Genomic DNA, 19,336 nt, shown 5'->3' on the forward strand with positions numbered 1-19,336 from the left:
GGATCTCATAGAGGCATTTCCTCAAAGGAAGCTCCTTTCTCTGTAACTCCAGCTTGTGTCAAGTTGACACACAAAATCAGCCAGTACCACTATCTAATTGACTTTGAACTCAAGCCTGGTCACTGTATCAGTGTTTCTAGGAAAGCACAGCGGTTAGGGGAAAACAGTCGCCTGAAAAATCCTATAATCTGTGCTGAGTCTGGCCCCAGGTGAAGGCAATCCAAGGGAAGCTTCGAGAGCAAGGAGCTGCTGCCTTCGCCGCTGTGCAAGGAACGCAGAGGATTGTGGCAAAGTAGAGGATGCTCACCTTGTGAAACAGACAGGGATAAAGAGAAGGACAGGGGCAGAGACAGGGAGAGGCACAGAGACAAGGACATAGAGATAGGAACAGAGACACTGACACAGGGACAGAAACAGACAGGGAGAGGCACAGAGACAGGGACTGACATGGAGACAGAGACACAGATAGGCATAGAGACAGGAACAGAGACAGACACAGGGACAGAGACACAGATAGGGGCAGAGACACAGGCACAGGGACAGAGTCAGATACAGAGACAGGGACAGAGACAGAGACAGAGCCAGAGTCAGAGTCAAAGTCAGAGAGAGAGGGGAGGTAAGAGAGAGAGAGAACTGAGGCACATCCTAGAATATCCCTAAAAGGTGACCTTAACAGGAAGAACTACAGTGATGACCTTGCTGAAAACCAGCTTAAAGATTCCTGAGGTCTCAGAATTTATAAAGCATCTTGAAGTTGCAACCTTGCCAAGCCCGTCCTTTAAGAGTTAGCCTGTGATGTGGGAATGAGGGGGACATCTGGAATGACTTGGCCTTTGAGGACCTACAGCCCCATGCTCTTTCCCTCCAGTGACATACACGTCATTGCTTCTGACCTGGCCTCCTGTCGGAAGACCCAGGGCTGTGGAGCGCTCTCCTCCAGACTGAAGCACACCCTCCTGCAGGGTACGAGGTGGCTTATAAAGCCCACAAACAGTGGATGGAGCTTGGGGAGCTTCCGGAAAAGTAGGAGGAAAGCCTGCAGGCCCTGAAGGCGATGGAAATTCACACGAAGACCAACAGAGTCAACTAACCTGGACCCTTGGTGGCTCTCAGAAAGTGAAACACAAAGGGAAGAGCAGGCTGGACCTAGGCCCCCTTACACATCTGCTGTGAGTCCAAACAACTGGAGTGGGGGCTGTCCCAAAAGCTTTTGCCTGTACATAGGATATGTTCTTCTAGCTGGGCTGCCTTGTCTGGCCTCAGTAGGAGAGGAAGCGCCTAGCTTCAAAGAGACTTGAAGTGCCAGTGTGGGGATACCCAGGGGACCCCCACCTGCTCAGAGTAGAAAGGAGCAATGGGGGAGGGCTTGGGGGATGGGGTGACATGGAGGAGCACAGTGAGTGGGATTTAAAGTGAATAAGTAAAAAATAAAATAAAATAAAATTTAAAAAATTAAAATAAGGCTCACAAGACTCTCCAACCCCCTCCTGAAGTTACAGAAATGTGAGCAGCTGTTGGAGAGAGAAAGTACTCTTTGGTGGGTGCTGCCTGTGAGGTTCATGAGTTTTCAGCCATGCAGTGTTCATGAATGGCCACCATGCTGGGACCAGCGTTTGGGTGGTGTTACTGCTCAACTTGCCCAAGCTCGCATAAGTAATTCAATTAACCTTATTGGCTCATCAAGCCAGAGTCAGAATTGTTTCCTTGCCCTGCCAGTGCCCTCTCTATCTGATGTGAACTGAGAGATGCCCCCTTAAAGAAACACAACACCTAGTGTTGACTGTACCCTGCAAAGGACTACCTGCTCTCTATTGCCAAACCAGAGTCTGGCAAGCCACCGGATCACCAATGTTGTGTGTGCCTCAAGAAGAGGTAGCTTACATCTTGGAGGAATCACCATGCAGTGTCAATAAATCCTGGCAGGAACCTGCATCCCTACTAAGGACTGAGGGGAGAACTGCTCGAGTCCAGGTGAGAGGAAAGGCCAACGAAGAGAACGACTGTGTGTGGTCGGAAACCGATGACTTCCCTTTTCTCTCTGAACTGAGCTATAAAAAGAGAAGAGCACACCAACTAGTTATCTAATTCCAAGTGATCGACCCTGAAAACCTGTGCACAATAACAGTATACAGGCTGGGCTTCTTGTATTCATCTATTTAAGAACATACTTTCGGCTAATGTCCTCTCTGTTGGGTTCCGGGAACCTCTTGGGTCCCGGGCATTTTGGACTTTGTAGTGGCTCTCCCCAGCTCCCCCTCCCCCACTGCCACACACCTACTTTCAAATTCCAGACCCTCTGTACTTCTCCCCCTCTCCTTCTGTATCTGAACTGGCCCTCCCTTTTTCCTCCTCCTCCTCTCTCCCTCCCAGATCCCTCTCTCCTTCTACTTCCTGAGATTATTTTCTTCCCCTGCTGAGTAGGAATGTAGCATCCACACTTTGGTGTGGTCTTCCTTCTTCTTCGGTTTCATATGGTCTGTGAGATATGGTTGTATCTTGGGTATTTTGAGCTATTTTTGACTAAGATCCACTTATCAGTGACTGCATACCATGTGTGTTCTTTTGTGACTGAGTTACCTCACTCAGGATGATACTTTCAAGTTCCATCCATTTGCCAATAAATTTCATGAAGTTGTTGTTTTTAAAAGCTGAGTAGTACTCCACTGTGTAAAAATACCACATTTTCTGTATCCATTCATCTGTTGAGGGATATCTGGGTTGTTTCCCTCTTCTGACTATTATAAATAAGGCTGCTGTGAACATAGTGGAATATGTGTCCTTGTTATGTGTTGAAGCATCTTTTGGGTATATGCCCAGGAGTGGTATAGCTGGGTCCTCCAGTAGAACTATTTCCAATTTTCTGAGGAATCACCAGACTAATTTAAAAAAAAAAAAAAACAGAACAGACATACATACATCATATACATATACAAATACATATACATATGTAAAATTAGCCATAAAGAATCCATGGATTTCAGAAAGAACAACAAGAAGTATATGGAAGGGTTTAGGGGCATGAAAAGGAAGGAGGAAATGATGTAATTGCAATCTCAACAAACAAAATTAAAGTCCACTCAGGACAGCCATGAGGTAAAGGCTCTTACTGGTGCCTGCACTCATTGACCCCTGCTTATTTCTACTGAGGAATCATCTGGACTCACACTTCTCTTCTCCAGGACACTCTGTAGCTACGTGGAAATGGGGTCTACCACAGGTACCATGGAAAGTCAGTGGCGGGAGTCACGATGGGAACTGTGTTAAGTACCCTCTCCTATTGCATGGGAGAGAAATAAACTTTTTTGACTGACTCTTGTTGCAGCAAGATGCTCTAATGAGTATGAGACACAATACTATAAGGTATAAATTCTGCTAGGGAGCAATGAGTTATTTGAAGTCCATATCAACTTACTTTAACCAGACTTTCCTCTGGATTCCTTATAGTTAATTAGGTCCAAGTCAATTTGGTGTGATATGGATTCTCCCAGTCCCAAGGAAAGGAGGGACTGCTGATGGTGTCCCTGGAGCACAACTGGCACACGAATCTTCCCTGCCTCCTTCAGGTGGCAGCACCTCCTCCTGTGCCTGCCCTTCTCCTCTTCCTTCCTTTGTGCCCATTGTCTTGATAGCGCTACAGAAGCCCATAGAATGTGCTGCCATGAGACAGATTCGGAGGAGCTGTCAGATCTGGGGACCAGCTCCCTTTCCTGTGACCTGCATGTATTCTGGTCACAGGAAAGATCTCTCTGATCTCAGACATCCCTACCAGGGAGTGAAGGACTGTGATTTTAATTCAACCACGCCAGCAGAAGTGAGTATGGGTCCACCCTGTTCTGAGCTAAGGCAGAGTGGTTACGTCACATTCCCTAGCATCTCCAGGGTCTTCGGTGTAACTAGCAGATGACAGTGATGTCCTCTATGGAAAGCTAGCACCAGGAAAGGAGGGCTTCCTTCCCAGCATCTCCACAGTGATGGCTTGCAGGGGGTTCATGGAGATGTGGGTGCGATCGACACCCAGAAGCAAAGCTGGGTGGCGATTAAGATCTGGTGAATGCCAACTAAATGTAGACATTTCTGCTAAGGATGTAACGGAGGAGTTGGTCCCTCAACCTTGTAATGTTGTATATTCATACACAGAAGCATTCGTGTCACAATTCATAGTGACATTAATCCATCTCCATGTGAATAAACAGTATTGTAAATTTAGGGCACCTGTTTCTTGACATGATTACTGTTGCTGTCTTACTATCCTTGGAGTTGGAGTTCATGAAGAAACAACCAAAAGCACTGGGAGGCAGTCCTTTTCCTTACTTGTTTATCTGACCACTCACTGAGACGGTCCCACTCTGTCGCTCAGGCTGACCAGGAGCTCACAAGCCACCTCCTCAGCCTCTCACGTGCCAGCATGGCAGACATGTGCCACCATGCCTAGAGACCATTCTTGAGGGAGGGCAAAGAATAAATGGACAAACCCTCATTCTATCTTTTATAAAAGCCTCAGCTAGGGGGATAACATGTGAGAACATTGATTAAATGTTCGTGAGAGAAGCCATTAGCAGGCACAGCTCCACCCTTAAGTGGTGACCATCTCCGTTCCTTCCCATCCCTATCTTCACTCTTGACTCGAAACTCCCTAGTCACCATTTCTCTAGCTCTAAACTCCCTAGTCACCATTTCTCTAGCTCTAAACTCCCTAGTCACCATTTCTCTAGCTGTCAATAGATGAGACCCATAGTTATCCTTTGATGTTATCATGTTCAATTAGATGCATTTAGGTGTCATTTCTGTTAAAGGAAGTGTGTCGCTGGGGGAAGGCTTCCAGGGCTCCGAAGCTCAGGCCCGGCCTGTTGGCTCTCTGTCTCTTCCTGCCGCCTACAGATCCAGATGTAGACTCTCAGCTCCTTCTCCAGCACCAGGTCTGCCTGATGCCACCGTGCTTCCCACCATGATGATAACACACTGAACCTCTGAACTGTAAGCCAGCCCTAACTAAATGTTTTCCTTTGTAAGAGTTGCTGTGGTCACAGTGTCTTTTCGCAGCAATAAAACCCTAACTAAGACAAATGATTTTAAAAATTCCGTACCAATTCATTTTCATTGTGAGTATAGAACATCCTTTCAAACTTCCTGAATGTTTGAAAATCAAGTAAACAGGAAACAATTGTAAAAAGGTATGACTCCTCCCACATTTGGGTGGAGTTCAATGTCTTCATTCCTCCTGTGAGATGGAACTCACCATCTTCCAGATTAGCAGTGAGGCACTGATGAGCCCCACCAGCCCCTACCTCAGCATCCTGAAGCTTGCATCCATGTCTGGATGAGAGAATGAAGACAGCTGGCAACATCCACCTGCTCTAACACAGTGACTGAGGCTCAAAACACTGTTTCTGGTCCTTTTCTCTCAGTATATCATAGTGTGTTGCCATAGCTACTATGTAGCAATGTGGACCCAACTCCTCATTCTGCTTGCTCACTTTAAACTTTTAAACACTCCCACCCGCTACATAACATGTGTAACTATTATGCCTCTGCTACATAAGTCCCCAAACAGACACTATGTGACTCTCTTCAACTTCCCCACTTACAAATTGCCCTCATTAGGGTTTCTATTGCTACAATGAAAAGGCCATGACCAATATTCAGGGCCAGAGGAAAGGGTTTATTTGGCTTACACTTTTAGATCATAGTCCATCATCAGAGGAAGTCAAGACAGGAACTAAAGCAGGGCAGGGACCTGAAGGCAGGAGCTGATGCAGAGGCCATGGGGGGCCCTGCATACTACCTTGCTTCCCAGGACCACCAGCCAAGGGATGATATCACCCACAATGTGCAGGGCTCTCCCACATTGATCACTGATTGAGAAAATGCCTTACAGAGGGATCTCACGGAGGCATTTCCTCCTTTCTCTCTGATGACTCTAACTTGTGTCAAGCTGACACACAAACCAGTCCATACACAAATTTTGGTTGTGTCTTGTTTTATTTTGTGTAACTAACATTTTATTTCAGCCATTTTTAAAAAGATTTTATTTTACTTTGAATTGTATGTGTGTGCTCATACGTGCAATTCAGTGGCATCAGTGCAAGGGCCAGAAGAGCATGTCAGGTACTCTGGAGCTAAAGTTACAAGAGGTTGTGAGCCACTTACCTGGGTCCTGGGAATCAAACTCGGGTCCTCTGGAAGAGCAGCATGTGCCTCTAACTACTGAGCTTTCTCTCCAGCCCCTGGCTTTAGCCTTGTATAGAGTTGGTTTTCCTGGATTCTGTAAGTGGGGCCGATGACACATGACTAACCCTGGTGTCTGTGGGTTAACCAGTCTTATTTGGGCCTCTCATCAGGAGCATCAGCATGAGCCCTTAACATTCCACTGTCTAAGTGTATACAAACAGGCAAGTTCTATAAATGTTGTATCACTCTGTCTTCTGTTGCTACAATGGAACTCCTGAGTCATCTGTAAAGAAAAGAGGTTGGCTTTCACACCATTGTGCAAGCTGAAAATGGAAACAGCAGGGCACCAGCTCTTTCAAGGGCCCTGACTGACATGTCCCTACGTGGTGGATAGCCTTCCACTATGGGTGCTTACAGAAGGAGCCAAAGACCAGAGGGCATCAATAATAATGCCCCATTAAACTATCTCTTCAAAGACCCAAGTAACAAGGTTACCAACACAAGAAGCCTTGGGGGACACACAATATATACATGAAACATTCACCCTAGGGATAAGTGAGCCCAGACTCAGATGCAAATCAACACTGGCTGGGATTCCAAGAGCAATCCTGTTCTGGGGAATGGACCATCACTGCCCAAGTTCTCTGGTTTAGAGGTTAGAAAAATTACACTCAACCAGGCCTTCTCATCTCCTCTGCTAGGACTAAGGCACAGCAAACCAGTCTCAGGCCAACTGTCAACAGCAAGTCCAGGAGCCTGAAGATAAAGAGTCCCCATAGTATGAATCCCAGCAAGACCATCCTTCTTAGCATATAGTAGTGTGGAGCTAGTAGCTAAGTCTCTTTAGAACTTGGTGGGGAGGGGTTGCCTCTACAGAAGCTAAATTATAAGGCATAGACTGTGTGATAATTAATATTGATTATCAACTTGGTGTGATTTAAAATCACCATGGAAACACACTTCTGGGCATGTTGATAAGGGCATTTCCAGAAAGGTTTAACTGAGCATGGAAGACCTACCCTGAATGTGGGTGGAATCATTCCATCAACCTGGGTTCCTACCCAGATAAAAGACAGGGACAGCAGAGAGCAGGCTGAATGTCAGTGATCATCTCTGCTTCGTGACCTCGGATGCAGTGTGACCACCTTCCTCAAGGTCCCCCACCACACCTTCCACACATGGTTGATTCAAACTGTGGCAAAACCAAACTTTTCCTTCTGTCTTACTTAGGGTCATTGTTGCTCCAATGAAAACACCATGACCAAAAGCTTGCTATGGTGGAAATGGTTTATTTCTGTGTAACTTCCATGTAATAGTTCATCGGCAAAAATCAGAGAGGGCAGGAACTCATGCAAGGCAGAAACCTGGACGCAGGAGTGGATGAAGAGGGCATGGAGGGATGCTGCTTGTGGGCTTGCTCTCTGTGGCTTGCTTAACCTGCTTTCTTAAAGAAGGCGTGATCACCAGCCCAGGGATGGCTCCACCCACCATGGCCTGGCCTCTCTCTTCATTCACTAAGAAAATGTCCTAGGGCTTCCCTACAGCCCTATTTTATTGAGACATTTTTCTCAGTTGATGCTCTCTCCTCTCTGATGACTCTAGCTTGTGACGAGTTGCTATGAATTAGCCAGCACACCTTCCTTACATTTCCTTTGCCAGACATTTTGTCAGAGTGATGAGAAAAGTAGGTGATACAGACACCTGCCAGGCCTCTCTGCGTCTCCTCTCCACCTTCTTTATGAGCCCAGCTTGCTTAAAGGACACTGAAGACAGACCTGCCCTTTGCCCTTCCCTACAGAGGATGATGATTGTGATGATGATGATGGTGCTGATGGTGATGGATGAAGGAGGAAGAAGAGGAAGAAGAAAGAGGAGGAGGAGGACGAAGTGGAAGAAGAAAGAGGAGGAGAAGGAGGAGGAGGGACTGCTGTAGAATGAAATGCTAAACAAAGCAATGAGGAGCCCAGGACAAGCAGACCTTCATTCAGCTTCCCTCACATTCCACCAATATTCTTATATTATTCTGGGTTATTCTTAGTCCGAATCACCCTGTGGGTCCTGTTGAGAGCCAAAGGACTGCCAGGCCCTCTGCAGAACCACCCCTCCCTGCTGCAGTGATGGGTTGGTTGGTGTGAACCTGCTGTTCTTCTATACCAGTTAGCCTGGCTCCCCCATTACACATCTCTCCCCAAACCTAAACCCCCCGACCCAGATCTGTGTCTTCAAGGAGACCTCACCAGTTATTTTCCACAGTGAAAACGCAAAATTTGGTTAAAAAAAAAAAAAGACGGCTGTCCTGAAGAACTGAGCTGCTACACACACACACACACACACACACACACACACACACACACACCACCCCCGCTGCCCCAGCATCCACACACCAGCAGAGGCAGTAGACTCTGACGCCAGTTAGGGTGGCAGCGGGATAATATTCGCTGTTCTTGAGGGATTGGTTTCGCCTACGCCATTGGGCCACACGCAGCACACCGGAACCTTCACAGTTCGAACTAATCTGAAATAGATTTTAATTGGAATTTTCACCAGATTTTAAGTGAGTTTCCACAGGCTGAAGGAAGGAAAGGCAGGGAGGACTGGGAATCTGCAAGTGGAAGGCGGGTCCTTCCCTCCTCCTTCGAGCATGTGGAGGTCCCTCACTCAGGAGAGAAGCCCTGGGGGCAATGGGGGTTGCTCGGAAAGTCCTTTCCCGCTCTCCGCACTGGTCAACGCCAGAGAAGGTGTCTGGTGTGCTTCTCCGCCGCATTTTGGAAAGCAGCCACCACACACAGCCTGGCTGTGGAAAGCCCGAGACGCTGCTGCCAGCAGGCTGGGGGGAGCAAGCCAGCAAGCGAGGTCTGGGTGGGTTGGCTAAAGGTTTGCTTTCAGTCATAACTTTGAAGGGGCTGTTCTCTGAGTTTAAGGCAGATCCGTCCTTTCATCCCGCTCTCCGGCCCGACTTTTTAATCAGTCCTTAAGAAACTGTACCTCCTGTCATCCTCCGCTCCCACCGCCCAGAACTGTTGCGTAGAAACATTTGGCTCATCCGTCTGGTTAGAAGGATTAATGAAGAGGTTGATTTCCACCTTTCCTCTCCACGTTGTCCTGAGGAGGATAAATGGGATATGAGGTCCGGACCCCAGCCACAGCAATCAGGTTTGGGGGACCAAAGAATGCAGTGATTCTGGGAGACCCTATTAGCACGCTCAGGCCAGTCCTTCTCTAGCTCCCCAGCGCACGCAGTCACCACGCAGCCCCGAGAAAACGGTGCGGGCGCGCACCGCTGTCTCCCCCCAGCGGCCATGCGTGTGTCGCCGTAGGAACCCGGCGGCGGGGGTGGCACGGTGCAGTCAAGCCCGCGGCTCCGCCCCGCGCTCCCCCTCCCGGCCGGCAGTGCCGCCCCCTCCGCACCGGGCTCGGCTCAGACGGAGCAGCCGCCTCTGCAATGTCAGCAGCCGCAGCGGCGGCGGCGACGAGAGCGGCAGTGGCCCGGGCCCCGCGGTAGCCGCCAGCGCAGCACGGCCCGGCAGGCGCAGAGGGAGACTCCGCGGCCACCTCGCTGCCTCCGGGGCGCCGCGGGCGGTTGTGCGCTCCGCGGTGCAGCTCTTAGACTCGGGACCAGCGGGTCTGCGGCCGCGCACAAAGGACCACGGACACCCAGCGTCCGGGAACTGCGCCCAGGGACCGGCCAGGGACAGCAGCTGCGCCGCGTCTCCACGCCTCCCCTCCCTGGGCTACCGGAGCCCTTGCCGGAGAAGACCCGTCATATGACAGCGGCGACGCGGCGGCCAGCGAGCGCTGGTGCTGCCCGCTCCTCTGCGCCACGGCCACCGGCTCCTAAGGTGGCCCTCACCGCGCCCCACTGAGCGGTCGCCTGCCTCCCCCCGACAAGCCCCGTGCGTCCCAGCTATCCGGCTCGGGGATCAGGAGCCCCGGGGAGCCCCCCGCCAGAGCCGAGCCTAAGATGGCCACGCTGCTCCGTAAAATCGGGCTCATTCGCCTGCACAACCGGGACACCGAGGACCCCAAGCACCACCACAACCACCGCGGCGGAGGCGGCGGCCAGCAGAGCGCATCCCTGCGCGGCAAAGGTGGTGGTAAGAGCAGCGGCCACAAGCAGCAGCAGCAACAGCAGCACCCCGGGGGCTCGGGCGACGCCAGCCCGGGGCCCGGCAAGGGCAAGAGTAAGCGCGCGGCGGAGCTGGCCGCGCGCGACAAGCAGCCGCAGCCAGCCGCGGGGGCGGCGGGGGCGGCGGGCGCCGGGGGGCCCCGGGAGCGGGCGGCGGGCGCCAGGGCGGGGCCGGGGCCCGCGGTGGCCGCGGCGGCGGCGGGCGGCAGCCTAGTGCCCGCGGCGCGCCAGCAGCACTGCACACAGGTGCGCAGCCGGCGGCTCATGAAGGAGCTCCAGGACATCGCGCGCCTCAGCGACCGCTTCATCTCGGTGGAGCTGGTAAATGAGAACCTCTTCGACTGGAACGTGAAGCTGCACCAGGTGGACAAGGACTCGGTGCTGTGGCAGGACATGAAGGAGACCAACACGGAGTTCATCCTGCTCAACCTCACCTTCCCCGATAACTTCCCCTTCTCGCCGCCCTTCATGCGGGTGCTCAGCCCGCGACTGGAGAACGGCTACGTGCTGGACGGAGGCGCCATCTGCATGGAGCTGCTCACGCCGCGCGGCTGGTCCAGCGCCTACACGGTGGAGGCCGTCATGCGCCAGTTTGCTGCCAGCCTGGTCAAGGGCCAGGTAAGGCGGCGATGCCAGGAGCAGGGGGCCAGATTGGGTGGGGGTTCAAGGCTAGGCCTGAGATGGAAAGCGATGTTTGATCTCTCGAGGCGTAGGTAAGAGCTGGTCCAGCTCATTCTGAACAAGCCTACTGGGGACGCTTCGCCCCACCTCCTCCGCTTCTTTTCCTAAAGGATTTCTTCCTATCTGTGTCTGTATCTGGTCTCTGACACTGACACTGATCGTACTAGAACCGCGGGGCTCTCTGGTTTGTCCGTTCTCTAGCTTTCTGCTTCCTGCTCCCAGGTTCTCCCTCTATTTCTTCCTCCCTTCGGGTTAACCTTCACTCCCTCTTCCTCCCACCCTTTTGATGATCCTTTCTCTGTCCAGCCCCTCTACTACCCCTCCTTTCCATCCTCCTAAGTCTCCCACACTTTCCCTGCCCTAGCCCACCTCTCTTCCTCTCCAGTCTGCATAGGTGGTCTCTCGTCAGTGTATTTATCATAAAGGTGTGAACTTTTCCTGAAGCCCAGAATCTAAGTGTCCAGCCCAACACATCACACTCAGACACCCACGTAAGCACACACAGAGCGGGGTGGGGGTGGGGTCTTCTTTAAACCTCTCGGGTGGGCTCTGTTTAGACCAAGGCAGCTGCCTGCTGCTAAGTTCTCTCGCCTGTTCCCTCCCAGCAGTCACCCTTGTAAAGGTGAAAGTTGTTCCAGAAAGCTCTATCCAGGCAGAAGTCTGTTTGAGTCCTTCCTAGTGGCCAGACTCCTCAGGCCAGGAAAAGCTGTCCTTGCCAGTCCCCCTCCCAGCCTAGTTCTTGCCCCTTCAAGGAACATTTCTGGGACAGATGGTGAGCCCCTGTGTCTTTCAAACCTTGCAGCTTTCTTTTTCTTCCTGTGTTTCCCCCCATCAAAGCTAAAGATTTAGCCAAGCACAGACAGGAATGCTGAACAGGTCACCTGAGCCTTCTCGCCTATTGCACCACAGGGCTTCCTCACAGACAAGTGACCCCCAAGCTTACAGGGGAAAATGGATTTTCTGAGGTACGCCTCCTGCCTGGCGGCAGGGAAGGGAAGGCAAGATGGTTTGTTCTCTCATGTGACATGCCATTGGCCACCTTCAACTCTGCGGTGGGCATTTCCTAAAGTTGATCCTGACATCCTTTTCTCAAATCTCATTGCTCTCTGACACGGGCATCTTCAGTCGTTACAGAGAATTCTCATTTTCTTTTAAAGACCCCCCCCCCCATGACCTCCACGTGTGCTTCCTGCAGCAAAGCAATCATCTCTTCCCAGGTGCCTGCCTCTGCCCCTTCCTCAGCAGGGCACACTACACTCATCAAAGGCAGCTCATTCTTCCCATTTCTTTCAAGGCTGAATCCTGGGATTTATTTATAAATAAATAAATAAATAAATAAATAAATAAATAAATAAATAAATACACAACTCCAGCAAAAATAAAAAAATAAAGTAAAATAAAATTTTAAAAAAAGGTCACTGCATCCTGAGCCTTCAGGAAGGAGTCAGGCTCCCAGCAGGCGGGGCTGGGCACAGGGGCTCGAGAGCAGGGGCTACAGCTGTGACGTCCAGTGTCTTCCATCCTACAATGAAACACTGGTGAAAATACACCGTGTGTGTGTGTGAGAGAGAGAGAGAGAGAGAGAGAGAGAGAGAGCTGGAGCCTAGGCTTCCTTCCCAGCGGGACTCATCTGAATGCTGTGGGAGGGAGGATGGTCCTCAGAAGTGCTGTGCTCATTTGATTTTCAGTCAGCTCCTCACAGAGAACATGGTTTGGAGAGTGGGAGGAGAGGGCTATTATTTGCCCCATAGGCTTGTGGACTTGGGTGATATTTTAGCTTCCAGCATGCATTCTGAGCTCCAGGGAAATAATGGTTTCAATGAGGAAGTGGAATTTGCAAAAGGAAATCTCTTGATCAATGTTTTTGCCATCCTTACTTAATGCTGTGAGTGACAGCATCTCTTGGTGCCCTGCTGCTTCCAGGACTCGCTGTGTGTCCACAGTCTCACCTTTGTAACCGAAACTGAGAGTCACTGCAGATGAGAGGACTTCTCACTGACAACAGTTAGCAGCATTTTCTTCATTAATTTGATAAGCAAGGGGTCCCTGTTCGTTCCACCTGGCAGGTCAAATTGTTCTATCTGATGGATGTCCTGGTACTTTTTAAAAGATGGCCAAGACTTGGTACTTTTTAGAACAGCAGTTTACTTTCTCTGTGTTTCCTACCGCCTGGTTTCAACGTACAGTTCTCCACATGAAATATTCAAAGTGCAGTGAAAGAAATGAAGAGGTGAACAGTCATTAAAGTTTTAGGGGCCTGGGTATGACAGAATGACAGTCGCTCTGGTAACCTGAGAACTGTGACGTGCTCAGCCCTTCGCAGATCCATGACCCGAGGGCTAGCCACTCTACATGCTACTGAGTTATTTTCATAGTTAGAAGCGATGTGCTTTGGACCCATCCAAATACCTAATTAGCTATTCAAAGGAAGCAGGGCTGCTACTCACCCTGCGATTACTTTAAAGGGCCGTCATACTTCGTCACTGTTTGCACTTCATTTTAGGGCTCATCTTCTTAAGCTGCAGTTAGAAAATTCTCCGTTTGTCTCTTTCAAAGCAGAAAGCACTCTGTCAGCTTCCTGAATGGAGGAAACACCCCTCAGGTATCGTCAGAAAAATTTCATGGCAGCTTTAAAGGTTTAATTTGTAGCATCCCCAAAAATATATGTTTATCTATGAGTTCTATAACGTCAAAAGCTTTGGTTTGTCCTCTAGCTAAAGACTTCAGGGATTTCATGAGGCTATTACAGGACTGAATGTGTGTCCTCATGTTACCAGAGTGGCTCTCATGTGTTGCATTGTGAATTATTCTAAATTGGATGAATATGTTTGTCTGTTATATGCTATATTCTGGATATATAGAGACAAGGGCCTCTTACTTCTTTATAACTAAATCAAAGGATTCTAAATAGAGACATTCTTTCTTTTCCCCCAAAATTGTATGGACATGGAGCTGAATGTGATCGTCTCGCATCAGTCTCCTGAGTGCTGGGATTGCAGTTGTGTCCCTGCACACCCAGGCAGAGAGGGTTTAGGCCACACGTGGTTCTCTACTGTTGGTTGAACAGTTTCTGGACCTTTGAAATAAACCAGAGAAAATGTTTAGAGCTTTTAGAGAAGCTTCTTCTTCCTCTGCCACACATAGAGCTTAAGAACCTACTCAGAGCTTCAGTGTGACAATGTTGCCATTAAAAAGCATACAGAGTTTTGTCTTTGAGCTGGAGGAACTGCAGAGGCAGCACAGAGCTGGGCTAGCCAGCATCACAAGGAGTAAACTCTGTGTTCTGAGATTACTGAGAACAGACCCTGCAAGCCTAGGCCACCTGACTAAGAGTGAGAAGAAAGGCCTGTCACAGAGGCCTGCAAGCTCACCAGTGTCTCCTAGTGGGGACCTGTCGGTCCCCCACCTACTGCCGCAGATAAAAGTCACTTGATTATGCCCTAACTCAGGGTTCTCCTCAGACACTGTCACATCTCCTGAGTGTCCCCATTTAATTAATTGGCAATCAGCATCAGAGGACCAGGTGGCCCCTGGATGACAGTTCCTCTCCCTTCCTTGTCCCCTCAGAACAAGAGTGACAGCAACATTTTCTGTTTCCAGTACCGCAGTGTGGTCCAGCCAAGCATAGAAGACACCAAACCTTCCTGGGGTGGATTCTTTCTGTGACCACCATACAGGTGTAGAAACAACCATCCTTGGAATCTCTACTTCGGGTTCTCATAACATCTCATAAGAGATCTAACTCATGAGCCAAAGGTGTGAAAAGGCAGTCTCAACTAGGCTGAGACCCTTGCTGCGTCCAAGTGGTTGGACTTTAGTTGTCACCTATATGACCATCACTGTCACCCACGAAGAAGCAGCAGCAGCCAGCTTCCTGCAAAATGTTTGCAAGACCCTCAGCACCAAACCATCCTTGAGTCTTAGTGTTTGGATAACAGTTGGTCAGCACTGTGAGAGTGCCACGTTTCTAAGATCTTATTGGTGAGGTGAGCCAGCAGTGTGTGCATGATGCCGAGTGGCGCTGTACAGCCCAGCTGGGGCCAGTAAGATGGCGTCGCTCAGGAGCCAAGCCTGTGTAGCTATCGTAAACATACATGATATCCCACCAGCTCTTTGAAAATTTGCACGTGCCCATGGTGTATTTTGATCATGCTCACCTCTCACTGGTCTCCCTAAATCTTCCCAGATCTACACCCCACATCCCCATCCCTCCCAGCTTCATGTCTAATAACTTCTTGTTTGATATGCTGCTCACGTATTCACGGGTGTGGGTCATCAACTTGTCCCTGAATGACTTACCAGAGGCTAAACCTAAAGGAAATTGACTTTCCCTCTTGCAGGAGCTATAAGCTGCCACCAGTATCTCCTCTGCTAGGTATGGGAGCTCCTCTCTCTCTCTCTCTCTCTCTCTCTCTCTCTCTCTCTCTCTCTCTCTCTCTCTCATACACACACACATACACACACACACACACACACACACACACACACACACACACACACACACACACACACACATTGCTAGAATGTTTACTGGTTTGATCTGGTACAGGTCTTGCAAAGGCGACCACAGCTGCTTCGAGTTTATGAGTGCAGGAATCCTGTAGTGTCCAAAAGACACGATTTTGATCCAGTCCTCCCTGACCTCTGGCATGCTTTCTCTGTCTTTCTCATTCTCTGGGGGATCGGAGGGGGACACAGATGTCCCATCTGTAGCTGAGCCCTGATAGTCACTTACTCTGCACATTGACTCAGTCATCAGTTTTCATCCTAAATGCCCGCTGCCCAACCTTTTGACATCTTAATACCATGTTTCTATCTACAATCCTCATTCAATAATAGCAATACCCCCCCACACACACACATCTTTAAAAACTAAGTGTGAAGTTTTGGGTCATATCTGTAACCTTCCCGGAGCGTGTGTAGACTTCAGGTTGGACACATCACACTGTGGCACCACTGCCAAGCGCCCAAGTCCAGGTGCACACACAGAGTCACAAATATTACCTTCCTCAGACATCCTTTCCTCAGCCCTCCCTCCAGAGCGGTGAGCCAAGCAACAGCGTCAGCTTATGGCTACGCAAATACACGCCATTGTAAAGAACGACCCAGGCCATCAGCCACAGGACGCCTCAAACCTATGGCTTCTAAAACATCGGACGTCCAAAGCCCTGTTGATTTGTAAGAGCTACCGTCTGGAGGTAGGAGTGGCTCTCACGGCAGACCTTCATTCTCTCACAGCTCTGAAGGCTAGACAACAAAGATCAAAAATGCAATAGAGCCTGCGCCCCCTGACACCTCTGTCCTTGGCTTGAAGATGCCATCTTCCCTCCTGGCTCTCACACCATTGTGCCTCTGTTCTGGCTTCTTGTGATATTAGTCCTACTGCATTAGGGCCCATTCTGAGGATCTCACTTTAACCTGATAACCTCTTAAAGACCCTGCCTTCAGATTAGGTCATGTTCCCATATTTGGAGGGTGTGGGTTCCACATTTAAACTGGGCTGAGGGAGACACACCCATAGCCAGCCCATATGGGGATTTATTAACTAGTTCAACATCTTAGTCCCAGAGAACTTGCCACTGGTCTGTCAAGCATTGCGTGCCAGGCTGTAGAGGCACAGGATGGTAAATCTTGCCTGCGGTGCCAAGCAGAGAAATGCCAGTGCACTCCAAGGGAAGTCAAGGAGCCTAGCTCCTGAATAATGTCAGGTAGGGTCAGGGTAGCGAGCGTCTGATTCACCCCAAGAGACAAGAGTTTTTAAGCTTATGACTCACTGTGTTGTTTTGTCCTGGGCTGCATGGAAGGGACAGAGATAATTACCAACAATGACGATGACTCTGCAGCTTGAAGTATCGATATGCCTGACTATTTGGAGAAGAAAAAAAAAAATAGCTACTTGTTCTATCAAGTAGGGCAGGCAGGAGGACACCGATGGGACTTTGCAGCCTAAAAATAACCCCGTACCCAATCCCAGTGCTCCGCCCCCAGCACCTAGCACAGTTAATAATAGGAGCTAATGCCTCTCCTGCCTTGAGAGTCCAGAGAACTGGAGTTGGCTACAGCAGATGCTAGTGAGTATTTGCTTACCTTTCTGATTTAACTGAAGGGGGGATTTTTCTGTTTGAAGAGACAGCATATAGGTGCCATTGTGTAATGGAATACCAAGTTGGAATCTGACAGTAACATGGCCTAAGACTCCAGCATCTCCTCCACATCTCCCCTTTTATCCCTGGGAATGATTCTCCTGGACCCAAGTTTAGAGGTAGAAGCATACTAGTACCCTACCATGTTGGGGACAAATATGGAGCCAGCCATAGTGGCCGTCGCTTACCTTGGTGTTTGCGGTTTTTGAAATTGCTTGAGGGAATGCATATTCATAGAGTATTCACAGACCTAGCAATGAACAATTCCCCCCGACGTGCATGGGGACCTGGGTGTGAGAGTCTTCTACTGCTCCAAGTGACATTTTCAAAGATAACATCCAACTTAAGGTAGCTTAGCCTTGATGGGGAATCCTGCCTATTCCTCTGTCATGTTTCATTGCTAAGAAGCTGAAAGACGGAAGTTTCCAACAACCCACCGAGAACAGTAATGTCAGCGGTACTTCCAGCAGGGGTCACCTTTTCCTGGTGAGTGGCTCAGATGACCTGATATTTCCTCATTGCCACAGCGTAGATGGGCTATGGTTTCATTGACTGGCTATTTGCTCCTCGTCCACACATCAGTCCATCAGCACCCATGCCAAGGGTCTACCATGTCTAAGAGCATCACTCTCGCCTTTCCTGTGCATCTTTTCCCTACTCTGTGAGTTGTCCCTGGTTCTTTTCATGACCTGTTAATCCTGTGATTCTCCAAGAAATTCACCTCAAAGGGGACACCAGGAGCACCAGACTGGGGAAGTCAAGGACGAAGGAGATTTGGGGACATCCAGGAGGAAAGGCTCATGGGTGAGGAGTCGGTGAGGCTGTGAAAGTGAGGGAGGAGCTAGTGAGGTGTGTCCCTCTGTCTTAGTTAGGGTTTTACTGCTGGGAACAGATACCATGACCAATGCAAGTTTTATAAAAGACAACATTTAATTGGGACTAGCTTACAGGCTCAGAGGTTCAGTCCATTGTCATCAAGGCAGAAACATGGCAGCATCCAGGCAGGCATGGTGCAGGGGGAACTAAGAGTTCTACATCTTCATCTGAAGGCTACTAGTAGAAGACTGACTTCCAGGCAACTAGGGTGAGGGTCTTAAGCCCACACCCACAGTGACACACCTACTCCAACAAGGCCACACCTCCAAATAGGGTCACTCCCTGGGCCAATCATATACAAATCATCACACCTTCCTTAAGCACCAAAGCAGCTACATCCAGGGGACGCATACATGGCGGGAATCTTCATGTTGTTCCCCCAGGCTCCAATCTCCCCACATCCTTCACCCCATGCACACATACATATTTCCATGATGGTGTCTCTTTTGTGAAGACTATGCATTAAGAACTTTCCAGAACACAGCCAGAGTTCCCCTAGGACTGCTCACCACAGTGGCGATTCTCCCCTCCATGGCCCCCTCTGGGGTCCCACCAGCCCTTTCTCCCAGAATGCCTCTGGCTTTGTTCACCAGAAGAGCCCCGTCCATCCTTCAGAACCCTGCCAACATGCTAGCGTTCCTCCAGCCTCAGCAATGGCTTCCTCTGTGAACACTGACTGTGAAACACTCCTTTCCTGCGTGTCCTGCTAGAGACTCTACATTGACAGGTGTATTTTCCTTGTCTTCACGGTGTCCGTCTGTCTGAGCAGACACCCCCACACCCTTCACTTCCCCAGGTGCAGTTTAGCCTAATAATGAGGATGTACACCTGGCGCCTCTGTTGTCAGTGAAGGAGGATCGTGGTTAGGCAAATTCAACGGTGGCCATCCTGGGCCTCTGCTGCTTTGAGACTCCAATCCCTGAGTCCTGAGGGTCTATTGCTCTGAGCTTTAGAAGCCAAAGACTCAATGGCTCTGACCTCTCTAATTAGAGGCTCATTGTGGACATCAATTCCCAGCTCCTTGCTACCGGCAGCTGCCATGAACCTCAGCCTCCCTCAGCAGTGAGCAGTTGCAGCAGACAGTGGCAAGCACCAGCAAGGCGTGCCTTCCGGACTTACAGGCACAGTGCACACCACAGATGCTGGGCCCTCAGTGGTATGTATGGTGGAAGTGTGCCAGCTCTGAGGTCCATGGTGCCGCCATGCTCAGCCCCTGACAGTGACTACCCGGGGTGCCTGAGACCTCCAGCCCTTGGTATCTTCCAGAAGCCGAGTCCTGCAGCCTCTCGTCTTCAGCCCTCTGTCATTTCTGCTCCCTGTATTTCTGCCCCAGAAAGTCACT

At 49.9% G+C, this 19,336-nt stretch overlaps 1 protein-coding gene across 1 annotated transcript in view; it reads left to right on the forward strand.

The window, feature by feature from the left end:
- Window positions 1–9,744: 9,744 nt before the first annotated feature.
- The window catches only part of Ube2ql1 (ubiquitin conjugating enzyme E2 Q family like 1), a 37,457-nt gene continuing 27,865 nt past the window's right edge, over window positions 9,745–19,336 (forward strand). The window contains exon 1 of the mRNA XM_052159779.1: window positions 9,745–10,912. Within this exon, the coding sequence (XP_052015739.1) occupies window positions 10,130–10,912 (783 nt within the window). The 5' untranslated portion in view covers window positions 9,745–10,129. The remainder of the gene's footprint in view (window positions 10,913–19,336) is intronic.

This window comes from Apodemus sylvaticus, chromosome 16 (assembly GCF_947179515.1).
Source record: "Apodemus sylvaticus chromosome 16, mApoSyl1.1, whole genome shotgun sequence".
NCBI lineage: Eukaryota > Metazoa > Chordata > Mammalia > Rodentia > Muridae > Apodemus > Apodemus sylvaticus.